The sequence below is a fragment of the Zosterops lateralis genome (assembly GCF_965231275.1).
Source record: "Zosterops lateralis genome assembly, chromosome: 2".
Classification (NCBI taxonomy): domain Eukaryota; kingdom Metazoa; phylum Chordata; class Aves; order Passeriformes; family Zosteropidae; genus Zosterops; species Zosterops lateralis.
The window spans coordinates 73,784,476-73,797,084 of record NC_139763.1 but is presented as its reverse complement, the minus strand read 5'-3'; the positions used below and the strand labels follow the sequence as shown (position 1 = coordinate 73,797,084).

At 41.5% G+C, this 12,609-nt stretch overlaps 1 protein-coding gene across 1 annotated transcript in view; it reads right to left on the bottom strand.

The window, feature by feature from the left end:
• Positions 1-12,609, bottom strand: part of ARHGAP20 (Rho GTPase activating protein 20) — a 57,567-nt gene that overhangs the window by 25,043 nt on the left and 19,915 nt on the right. Inside the window, exon 3 of the mRNA XM_083855187.1 lies at positions 5,025-5,195. Coding sequence (XP_083711313.1) covers positions 5,025-5,195 — 171 coding nt within the window. The remainder of the gene's footprint in view (positions 1-5,024; positions 5,196-12,609) is intronic.

Genomic DNA, 12,609 nt, shown 5'->3' with positions numbered 1-12,609 from the left:
ACAGATTTAACAACTAGAGTTTGTTTTTCCTTCAAGCACACATGAGCCTTGCACTGGAACTGATGGAAGAAGCACTTCTGCTTCAGTTAAATAAAATGTTTTATTGGTTGTATATAAAGCATATAAATTTTTCATTTAAATGGGCTCAACAAATCTCTTGTTTTTGGGATAAAAAGATTGCCTGTGGCATCCCTGGACATCCTCCTTCTCAGGGGAAAGCTGTCCATGTCTAGAGTTGCCCTCCAAATCTTGCTATGAGGCAAAGGTTGCCACTTTTATTTGACTCTCAGTGACTTTAACGCCATTGAGAAGTCCACAATACAGTTTTATTGCTTAGTCTCAGGGTCTAAAATGATGATGAGCTTTAAGTAGTGACAATTAGGCCAGGGCAAATAAGGCAAACCTGAAGAAAGAACAAGCAGAAAATTGCCGTTTGTGTTAACTACAGCACAGGTCACCACACAGCCTTCACAAACTTTCTACATGGTAACTTTAGGACCACATCACTTGGAGAATGAGCCAAGACCTTGCGCATTCTCGAAATATTTACCCATCTACAAGGAAGAGACATAATTTTCCCAATTTTAAAAAAATTTGGCCCTTCCAATGTTTTTGCTACTAAACAATTGAGAAAAGGTCAAATTTACAGAATTTCACATTTTAACTTCAACACTTTCTTTCCAATAGATTTCTCTTTATAAGTATCCTTCTTTGTAGGATTGGTGAGCACTAGTGCTATGTAAGATACAAATGAAAACTCCCAGAGCCAATCCAGTTCTGTGGCACTGCTCAGCCACTTGCTTCAAACCTTGCAGAATTACCTGGGCTGTGGTTTTCCTGGGCCAGCAGGGAAAGGCTGGAGGAAAAGCATCCTCTCCCTGAAACCAAGAGCATGTCAGCTCACCACTGTGCTGCAGATGCAGATGGGGACAGTGTTGGGCACCATGGTGATTAGTGCTCTACAAATAAATATGCCAGGTAAGCAGATTCTTAGGGCTTTGGTACACTTGGACTACCTTCTCTGAGATGAGCCTTGTTTACAAGGTATTTGATTTGGGACAGACTGAACACAGTCTGAAACATAAAAGCACTTGAACCTTGTGACTTTAAAGAGGACATAGATGAACATGTCCGGTCTGAGTTTTCCAGCTGACATTGTGCTGGGTGTGGTGGGATAGTGCAGCACATTTAGAGGAAGGCCAAGAAAGAACCATCAGTACACATCAAACCTAAGGCTATGGTGTCTCCTGATCAGCTGAACATTTCACCTCTCTACCCAATCAAAGAGAAACTTAAAGAACAGGAGCATATTTCAACATGATTGTTAGCAAATCAATTTATGATGCAACAAGTAAGGTCTTCTGTCAAGAATACAGAAATAACTGTATTCTGACTGACCATAGAACAAATTGTGAAAACGTAGATTTACAAAAAGCACAGCTATGAATTCTAATGTAGATGTTAATAAGTGGATGTCTGGTCTGACTCCACCAAATCGATCTGTTCACCTTCCCCTTCTCCTCAACCTCTTTGCGCCATTACCCAGTACATTGAACACTCTACATGCTGGTTCATTTTTTAAATATTTACAGTCCATAAATCCAGATCCCTACAGTGCCAGGAGCAGGTGTCAGCAGGGTGTTGGCAGAAACACAAGGATGTTCTCTAGTCTGTATTCTTACCCTGTTTGCCATGCCTAGTCACAGCTTTCAGCTATTATCAGTATTCAAGTGGCCTGGTTTCCAAAGGTGCTGAAACAGTAGCCTCCATTGACATCTAAAGAGCCCGAAGTATAATTTTATCCCTATCTGCCATGTCCTTTATGCAATCTATGGCTTCTCAGCATTTGTGAAACATGGGACTTCTATTTAAAGGCCAAAGCATTACCTTTAGAAATGAATGTATTGCTGACTAATGAAGAAGAATGACAGAACATTTTAAAAACGGGTACAGTAACAATCTAATGTATATTGTTTATTTTTTAAGGAAATCCCCTAGCAAATGTTACTGTAAATATCAGACAGATCTCAAATCGACTGAAATCAACAGAAAAATCATGAAGACCAATGCTGTAGATATTCACACACCCCAAGTTATGCCACCTCTGCAGAGTACACACAGTTCCTTTTGCTTACAATTGGATACCTTGCAGCCAATAATAGAGGGAAGATTAATTTCTCTCTAGATTTGCTAATCTCCTTAACTGAACCCTCTGACAAAAGCACTTATGGATCTACTGTGAAACTGCTACTGTAACTCCATATAAGCACTCAGCCATTAATTTCTATGTCTAGCCACTTTGGGAAAATACCCTTACAAGGCATCTGTATGTAAGCAGGTGCACATCACAAAGAAGGAGAAGGAAACCATTTCTCTGTGTCTCCCACACAAAAACTTACATGAAACACCTTCATCATTGAACTCACAGATCCTTGAAATATTTACTCTGCCAAATAAAAACATACACTCTCTGTAAGAAAGCTAATCAATATTAAAAAAAAATAAAAAGAGTATAACATTTTACATACTTAACTTTGGTTTAGTTAGAAAAACTCTTCCAATAAATGCATTTGTGACTTAACCCTCACATAAAGGTAGTGAAGGACAGGGCAGCAGAGGAGCACAGCATGAGAGTGTCATCCTTATTTTTTATAAACTGGTATAATACATCATAGGAAACCATAGGAATTTGTATTTCAGAAATTATTAGAAAGTACCAAAAAAAGGAATCCACAGGCCCCTTGTCCAGAGTCACATATGGAGGAGTTATGGAGAGGACTTACTTACCCCTCACAAATTCCAATGGGAGCAATGCCAGTTTGTTCCCTTTAAGCAGGAGCTCAGTGCTGTACAAGCAGTTTACTCAGCAAGCTCAGAGGACACAAGATACTTGTTCTCTTTAGGAAAGACTTGTACCCATTTGCTGGTCATACAAAGCCTGATTGTACATGAGCTCCATTTGTACAGTGACTGGTCACCTGCAGCTGAGCTCACACCCGCACGGGGCCCAGTTGGACTGAAGGTACCTCAGGGGTTCATGTGCCCCAAGCTGAAAAACTACTTAAGACAGAATTATTCACAAGGAAAAATTCTGAAGTTAAGTCAGATTCAGTTGTATCATTAATTCTCTCCTGGTCTTACTGCTTTGACTCTACCAGCTATTAAACAGTCAATAGCAATCAAGAGTCACGGCCAAATAGCAATACACACACTTGGGTTTTCCTTCTAGGAATCAGCATTGGCATTTTAGTGGGAGACAGCTTTAAAAATGCTGATTTTTAAGTAGTATTCATTAGTGACAGCTCTGATGCTTTAATTGCTGACAGGGCAGCTGTGGAGAGAACATCCCAATTAGTTCTTCAAAATACATGAAGTAAAATCACTCAAAATACTATTTTTACCATTTCTAGCAAAGACTTGCTCCCCCCCCTCCCCCCCCCCCCATTTTTCACATGCAAAAGCACAAATTGTTCTCTTCCACCTTTTTTAAACATTGTATCTCTTCACCACATTAAATCACACGCTGTAGGAGCTGTTATCACTCCCTGGGGACCAGATTTTTGTGTGGTTACACCAACTAGTGCTTTCCTATGCAAATAGTCCCACTGGGACCCAGCCAAACCTGCAGCAATCTGCAGCTCAGCCTGGGGCTGTAGCACAGCTTGTGCTCAGCAGGCTGACCAGGGAGGGGGGGCTTTAGCCCTCCTCACTGTACTCCTCTACAATTTAGGAGCTAAGCCAGTGGACAGAGAGTCTCTCAAGAGCAGGACTCCCTTCACTCACTATCAATGATCTTTCAGCACAGGTGAGTTTGCCACAGAAAGGAGCTGGTTTTGCCTCAGTGACTGTAAGAGGAACCCCGATACCTATGTAAGTTGCAAGTATTGCAGTTTACAGCTGAAATTAGGTGAGATGCATTCTACCTTCAACCAGCAACAAACAAAAATCAATACAGTAACAATGCTGTTGCTGTTAGTGCTGGTAGGATACCAAGATTTCCCCTAAATATCCTTATGTTCTCCACCCACCCATAGCAGAACATGTCTTGTGTAAAATATCCTCTGTGTTGTCACACCACATCAAGTGAGGGAGTTCAGCTGGGGGGGTTATATTTACTATGTGTGATTCAAACAGACACAGCTCGGATTTCTATGGAAAACACAGATTTCATCTGGCTTTTCCCAGAGGCCCCTGAAACAATTGCTTAAGCAAAACGACACATTGCAAAAGCCCAGGATTCACATTGAGATTGCCCACCCTGTGAAACCACAACACAGTGCCTAACAGGCAGTGAAGCTACATCAAGATTTTTTATTATTATTTCTCCATAACCCATAACAACAAGTGAAAGCACCCTCTAAAATTGCCTTAAACCACAAATGCCGCATGAAGCTGGCATGCTAGACACAGCTTGTAAATGTGATTTAATTGTGAATGGTAGAGTGAATAATCAGAGCTCAACAGCAAGCCTGATTACACATGAACACTACCCAGACTGCTCAGCATGGCTTCCCCTTCCCCATGCTCCTTCTGGCACAGGACAACCTACAGAGACAGATACCGCAGTGCTGCCTGCAATCTCTATTTTTATACAGCTGCTCATCCCTGATGTGTATCAAAGCAGCTTCCAGGTAAAACCTCTTATCCCTCTACAACACAACCACTGGTGTCATCCAAACCTCACAGGACTGAAGATGACCTGTCTAAAACAAGAAGTTGAGGGTAGTACATTGGACATAGCTGAGTGCCACTGAGTCTTTTGTGATGCTGCACTCCCAAAGTGGAAAAGATGACAGAAAACAAGAAATATATCAAAGAATATCTGGTACTTCCATAAAATGCTGCATCCTGAAATTCCTCTATGGCTATGAGGTTTTCAAAGGTCCCTGGAGAGGTCAAAATCAAACATTTCCTTATGATTTAGGAAAGATTTGCTACTAAAAAAGCATTCTGGAAATCCATGCTATGTTCCACTGAAGAAAAGGTCTGCTCTGCAGGAGCAGTGTCTGAGGGGCCATACTTACTTGGACTTGGCAACAACCAGAAGGTCTGTGAAGAGGAAAAGGTGTCGCTCCTGGGTTTGCAGACTCGTCTTCAGCTGCACGTGGCCATCCAGGATGAACGTCCGGTTGTGGCATATGAAAGACTGCACAAGGGGCCATGCCTCTGGGCTGATGGGGGACAAGCAACCTTCCCTGCAAAAGGACATAAAATAAATGGAATAAAGGAAAGCAAATCAGCTAATTGCCTGTGAGTGAGAACCAGGCAGTGACTTCCCGTACCTGCTGCCAAAAAGTAATTTATTTGACCACATTCCAGTGAAAGATGAGAGGCGCTTACAAGATAATTCAGAAGTCAGATTCTCACACAAAATCTGCTAGGGACAGTCCTCACTGAACTTTTACAGCCCAAGATCTAAAAGCTGTAGCATTTAGCATGAGTAGCATTTAGCAAAGGACAATAATATAGACACAGCCCTCCCCGTTTTTGCTATTCGTATTTGTTTCTCTTGGTACTGAAGTCTTAGAGAAAATATTTCATCTCCTGTAGGCCACATATGCATGATGAACAGACAACTGCACACCCATCTTAATCAGAAAAGGACTCACACTCAGGGTTAAAAGCCATTTATAGAAATTATTCAGAAACAATGACAAATATAAGGTGTTACTGAACCTTGCTAGAGACACACCATGTACTAGATGCAACATAAGAAGGCTGCTCAGCCTTTCTCTCTCCCAGCACACAGCCCACAAGCACTGAAATAAGCTCCTGCTACAGGAGGTTGTGTGTTTGGTTGTGTGGCTGGAGCACAGCTCTGCTCATCTGAGGCTGCTGGGTAATCCAAACCGAAGTCTGTGGGGGAAAGGAAATAGCAGGCTCTCTCCTAGGAGACACTGATCTTTTCTAAGGAAGTATTGAATAAGTTGCAGCCCAAGGTGGAGACATGATTCTCTCAAACTCTGCTGATCTAACTGTTCTACATAAAGCAGCTGAATAGTTATTGAAACAGAAGTAGATTTTCTCTAGCATGATGGTCAGCTTACTTACCTCGACAGAATACCCCTACTTTCTGAGCCTTGCTCTAACAAATGAGTATCTATATGGAGCCAAACCAAATGAATGTGAGGGTCTGAGATGAGAACACTCCTTCTTTAGGATTCCCTAGAAGCTAGTACCAGGTCAGGCTCTCCTTGGAAAGCCAGAGGCACAGCCTCAAGTTCTCACACAAAGCTGAGAGAACTGAACCTAGGTCTCCTATACTCTGGTGTACCTTAAATAATGAATTTCTGGATTAAATCCAGGAACCATCAGTATCTTTACTCATGATTTTAAAATCCAACTTTTCAATTATTTGCTTTCCCAAGACATGCCTCCAAATGAACCATTTCCCTCTGGCAAAACAAATCAGTTCAATTTTTATTCAAATGTATTTACTTTATTTTTTCTTGTTAAAAAAAATTAAGCCAGCACTTATCAGGCAGGATCAGGTTGGCAAGGGCAAACTGAAGGGAGCAGATTTGCAATTCCAGTTTATTCCTGATCCCACTGGAATAGATGACAAACACCTAATGACTTTTCTGGGAGAAAAAATTGAGCTTATATGGTGAAAGACACAAAACAAACGGGGGGAATGAAAGACAACAAGAGCAAGCACAGGAAACCTTCAAAGAAGGTCACAAACCTTGTACATCTCTTAAAGCCTGGATGACTCATGACCCTTCTCTCCTTGATACTAGTGGCTGGATTATGCAGAAAGTTATTTAGGAAATCCTGACAGCTGGGAGAGAAAGGATAAGCTCTAAGATTGGCCTACATTAGCAGGACACACTTTCACTGATGTATAAGGAGCTGGTGAGGACCTCTACCTGCTGGGAAGGGCCTTGGATTTGGCCTTGCATTCCCCTTTCTGGTTGGGCATCTTCAGTTCTTAAAAGAATTCCTTAATTTACTTTGTCTTAGACTCTGTCTTAATCTTGTCTTTCATTACCTACCCCTGCAGGTAAGACAGAAATAAGAGGAATGACTTACAGAATGAATAATGCAAGCCTAAGTTATTTGATCATTCCTATGCAGAAGGGGTGTCCAGGAGTATGGAGGTTAAAGCAGAGGGAGGAGTTTTGGTCCAGCATAAAAGGGTTACACACTGTGTGCCCAGCAACAGGAGCCAGGGGAACAAGAAGCACCTCTCCTACCCTGTCACTCCCATGGGACTAGAAATTGCCACCTCACCAGTTCATTGGTGTGCGTTGGATAACTGGGACTCCATTTCATTAACTCTCTAGCAGCACTTGGCACAGAAACTTAAGCAGAATTCAGGAATGCTGATGAGTCCACCTGTGTGAAAACCATCCACGGCCTTTGCCTCAAAGATTAAATCAGGGATATGCTCACCTGTACTTGAACCCAGTAACAAGAATTGTGAGGGAAATCCTTTCCATGTTACACTGCTGTAAGCATTCTTACAATCATAAGGTTTGGATTTTATGTCTCCATATAGGCAATTCTGTTTGATCATTCCTATTTGTACGTTTTCTACAGCATGATTCATAACCCCAGGAGCCTCTCAAATTAAACTAAGCAAAATCTCTGCCAAGTTGGTACACAAATGAAGGTGTAGTAAGGTTTAATAATGCCAGCAGGGTCAAGCAAATTGAACTGTCTTTTGAGTCAGTGCCTTTCAAATACATCTGCCAGCTGAACTATAATAAGCACTCTTACATACACTAATATTAGACCTTACCTGATAAGCCTTATTGAAAAAAAAGAAAAAGTAGAAGTGCCAATATTTTCTTCAAAGTGAAAAAAAAATCAAAGCCATTAATTTAGCCAGAATCTTTTAATGCCCCAGGAACAAGGAACATGGAGGAAATTCATGTCAGCAGTGACAAAAATGTCTTTTGGAAAGCAGGCTTTTGATCCTCTCAATTAATGTTTCTTTGTTACAAGACATGAATGAAACCCAAGTGTTGTTACATTGAAGAAAATGCAGATCAGCAATATCCTCAGGCATAGGGATTTACATGACAGAGGTATTTTTTCAGCTCAGTTTTTAATGGCTCAATGATTTTTCTGACCATTAGATGGGTCTAATTTTGAAAAAGTGCTAACTATATAAATACTGATTCTTTGAAAATTCCTTTCAATAAAATTAGGCAAAACTCAGGTCAACATGATTTCTGATATAAATAAAAAATGAAAGTCAGTGATGTAGGGCTCTCCCTGCCTTTCCTGTGTTTCTCTTAAAATCATTTTATGATTAACACATGTAAAAATCCCACACAGTAACATCATTCCATTTTGGCAGGAAAAAAAAGTTGTCATCCAGGTTTGTTTAGAAGGAACTGTGAACTGGTGCCTGAAAGATGAGGTTAGATGAGGATCTGTAGAGCCAGAAATCAGTCATGTTCCATTCTGTGAGGAAGCAAGGCTGACACTGATGTTTCAATGGCATTGCCATTATAAACCTCTAGTATTAAGTGAACACTTTTTTCTAAAAGTACTATTTTGGCGGTCTGAAATTTCCATGTGGGATTTTAACTAAGGAGAAAATTTCATAATTTGAGGGTATCTACAGAGGTATTCTTGAGCTCTTCATGAAAAGACTAAAATCATTGTGCTGGATTAAATCAGTAGAAAGATAATTGAAGATTTCTCTCTAGATGTTTCCAGAACATAATTTTTTATACCTCTTACTTTTCAAATTAATCAAAATAGTCATTCTGTGCCTATTCAAAAGGCATTATGATTTAAAAGACCACTTCAATTTTGTAGGTGAAACATATGAGGATGAAACCTACATGAGTCAGCCAAATACTGAAAAACACATCTTGATTGCATTCAGTGTGAAAGCTAACATCAGAGCTCACCTAATTGGTCCTGTATCTACCAGAAACCACAGAAACACAAAAAATACTTCTCTCCCCTGAAGAGCTTCTTTGGGGTTTCCAATAAAACTAATACCTGAATGGCATTGCCCACAAAATGTTTATTCTTTGTGTTAATGGAGACGTCAGCTTTATTGTCTGTTTATAGTGAAAACAATGAAAGAAAATAAACTTTTTGAAGGAGAATTTACCAATCCATGCTAAGTGGTTATTAAACCCATGATCCAAATGTCATTTATTCCAATAGGAAGCTTTCCCCTGATTTCAGTTGATGATGACTTCAGCCTATGACTGATTAGATTTAGGTTTAGATTAAGCTCTAAGATGCCTTAGGGGGAACAACCTGTTCCAAGGTAGATAAGCTGGAATGAGCTTCTGCAGGTACCTCAGCTATATGACATCCCTCTCACAGACAGCTCATGCTCCATCCTAAACCTCACTCCATTGTTTTGGTTGTTCTCTGCCAGAACTTTTCTCCACTGATGATCTCTGCAGCCACAGAAGTCGATTTCCTCTTAAGATGCAGCACCAGTGCTCTCCGCACAACTGATACCTATAGAAATAAAATGCCATTTCTCTTTTTAAGCTCTGAAGTTCTTCTCAAGATATAGGTGAGAAATTCACCTTTTCATCGGCAGAGCAATAAAATGACAGCTATCCAAAAGGCTGAAACCTGAACCAGCCCAGCCACGTGTGAGGCTGCACTTGGTCTGCCAAACACATACGTAATACCTTTCCACATTCCTCTTATAGTGAACAACTTGGCCCATACTCATTTCACAAATAGGTATAAATCCTGCATGCCTCCACTAGTGCCAAAGCTCAAGTAAGGAAGGACCAGAGGTTCTTTCCAGTTTTCATACAATCAATCATAGAAACATAAAATATCCTGAGGCAGAAGGGACTCATGAGAATGATTCAATCAGAGTCTCAGAATAGCCTGGGTTGGAAGGGACATTTAAAGGTCATTGGGTCCAACACCCCTGCAAAGAGCAAGGACACCTTCCTCTACATCAGGTTGTTCAGCATCCTGACCAACCTGACCTTGAATCTTTCCAGGCATGAGGTATCTTAACACCTCTCAAGGAAACCTATCTTGCAGGCCACCTTTAGGTACTGGAAGGCTGCTCTAAGGTTGCTCCACAGAGCTCTTCTCCAGGCTGAACAGTTTCAATTCTGTCAGCCTTTCCTCTTATGAGAGGTGTTCCATCCTTCTAGTAATCTTCATGGCTTTCCTCTCCCAGCTCCAATAGGTTCACATTCTTTCTGTGCTGGGGATCCCAGAACTGAACACAGAACTCCAGGTGGGATCTCATCAGAGTGGAGCAGAGGGAGAGAATCCCTTTCCTCGACCTGCTGCCCACACTGCTTTTGATGCACCCCAGGACACGCCTGGTCCTCCTGGCTGCCAGGGCACTGCAGACTCATACTCAACTTGTCACTGAGCAGGACTCCCAGATCCATTTCCCCTGAGCTGCTTTCCAGCACCTCACTCCCCAGGCAGTCTGTACATCCACGGTTGCCCCATCCCAGGTGCAGAATCCAGCACCTGCCCTGGTTAAACTTCATGCAGTTGGTGTTTCTAATTTCCTATGTCTCTTTGCAAGGCCTCTCTGCCTTCCAGGGAGTCAACAGTTCCAGTTTGGTGTCATCACAGACTGATGTAAGTGTACCTTCAAGTCCTGTGTCCAAGTCCTTTATGAAGACAGCAAAGAGGATCTGCCTACGGGCATAGAGCTTGCAGCTTGCAGCATAAATCTAACCTTGTTTTGGCTACAGGCTAGAGAGGCCACCAAGCAGAGCACCTGCTAACCTTCCTCACGGTGTTCAGAGACATCAGACTTACTTCGTATTATCTCAAAGGCCAGTTTTAGATGGCTCTAAAGAATAAGCAATTTATCTCTTAGGAATAATAAAGGCAATGAACTTTCAACTTCAGCATCTCTCAGTAAAGCATGTACTTTACCATTGCTGAATCACAGCTTTGGGCTAGAGCATCCCACTGAGAGAAGCAGGAGCTATTCACATCCTTTCAAGGCTAGTGAAAACAGCAGCTATCTGCACCATAAGAAATGTCTACAGTTCAGCCCACATTACAGATTTTTGCCAAAATGGATTATCAGCCAGGGAAAATACGTCATTTGTGACCAGCAAAGATATCCCAATAAGCAAGCAAAATCTACAAGGTAAGTTCCTCCACTTTCTTAATAGAGCTTATATTGAAAATCAGGTAACAATACTTGCACTTTTTTCTGTGCCTCCTACTCCAACCCTTAAGCTCCTAAAGAGTCCTGTGAGAAGGAACTTCAATAGGAGCTTAATAGATGGTTTCCTTGTTTTTTTGCTAATGAGGCAGGAGCCGCTAACTGGAGCTTGGAAGCCAAGATGGTTTACTGCTGGAAATCCATTACCACTCAGACATATTACCCATACTGTGGCTAGAGGGTGTTTTGCATTCAAGGTAATTAACTTAATAAGGTAGTGAGAACAATTCTTTAACCAAAAGCAAATAGTTCCAATTTGGTGTGCAAGAACTCATCAAATAAGATGAGGTGAGGTGGAACAAAAACCCCAACCAAATCTGTAACTCAGCAGTGAGTACTAACTCACCTTGCAGCACTCCTTGTAGTGCACCAAAGGGCAATGTCAAGACTTCAGGACTTCAACACATAGTGAATTTCATCATAAATGGTCATCTGGATGTGACTTGAACTGTACTCTAGCCAACTTGACAAAATCATCACAGACTTTGCCAAAACAATCACACAAAACAGATCATTGGGTTCTGTACACTAAAGGAGTAGAATGAAAAACTAAATGAAAGAGCTTTTCTCGTACACTGGAAACAACTGCCCGTGCTCGGGCCTGAACACAGGACAATGGAAACAGTTCTGTTCATGCTCCCAATAATTTAGTTTCTGTTATGCTGGCAGCTTATTAAAGTGTAAGGCTTGAAGAATCACAGGCTAGAACAGCCATTAAGAGAAAGGAGGCTACAACTGCACTACACCCATTTACAGACCTACCTCCAGAATCTGTCAGCAAGGGGCTTTGTCTTTGAAAAACAGCTGAGGAACAAGCAACGCCCTGTGTAAGTTCTTGATCATTCCCTCAAACCAGCTGTAGATGGAAAAGGGAAGAAACAGGGAGATACAACACATTATTCCTCAATAATGCTATCTATCCGGAGATGTCCTTGTGATGGCTTCTGGCTTGGCACAAACTATCTATAAATGGAGTAAGGAGCTGAAAAAAGGGACGCCAACAGCCATGCCCATTTCCCATGACTTGCTCAGTCCAGCCTGCTCCATCATCTCCACTGCCTGTTCAGCACCACCATGCAAACCCTGCTGGCCTCAGGAACGAGCATTCACAGCTCCCACTGCCATGAACAAGGTAACTCAGACAAGGCTCACCCACACAGAGCAATCTGCAGCTCAGAGCCCTACTTAGACAGGCAGATATTTATAGCTATAGATATATATAGAAATAGAGATATAAAAACCTCTAAATTTTTAAAGGTGCTAACTGCTCCTTTCTGTCACTGCCTCCAAACCACAACCAGTGCCCTCAGCAAGTCACCCACACGCTCAGGATCTACCCACTTCAAATCACTGTGATCCTCAATATGCACTTCATCTACATTTGTACTTTATTGCAATAAATAACAATTATACTTGGAAGGCAAAAGAAAGCACAAAAAGTATGAGCTTGAAGGTAG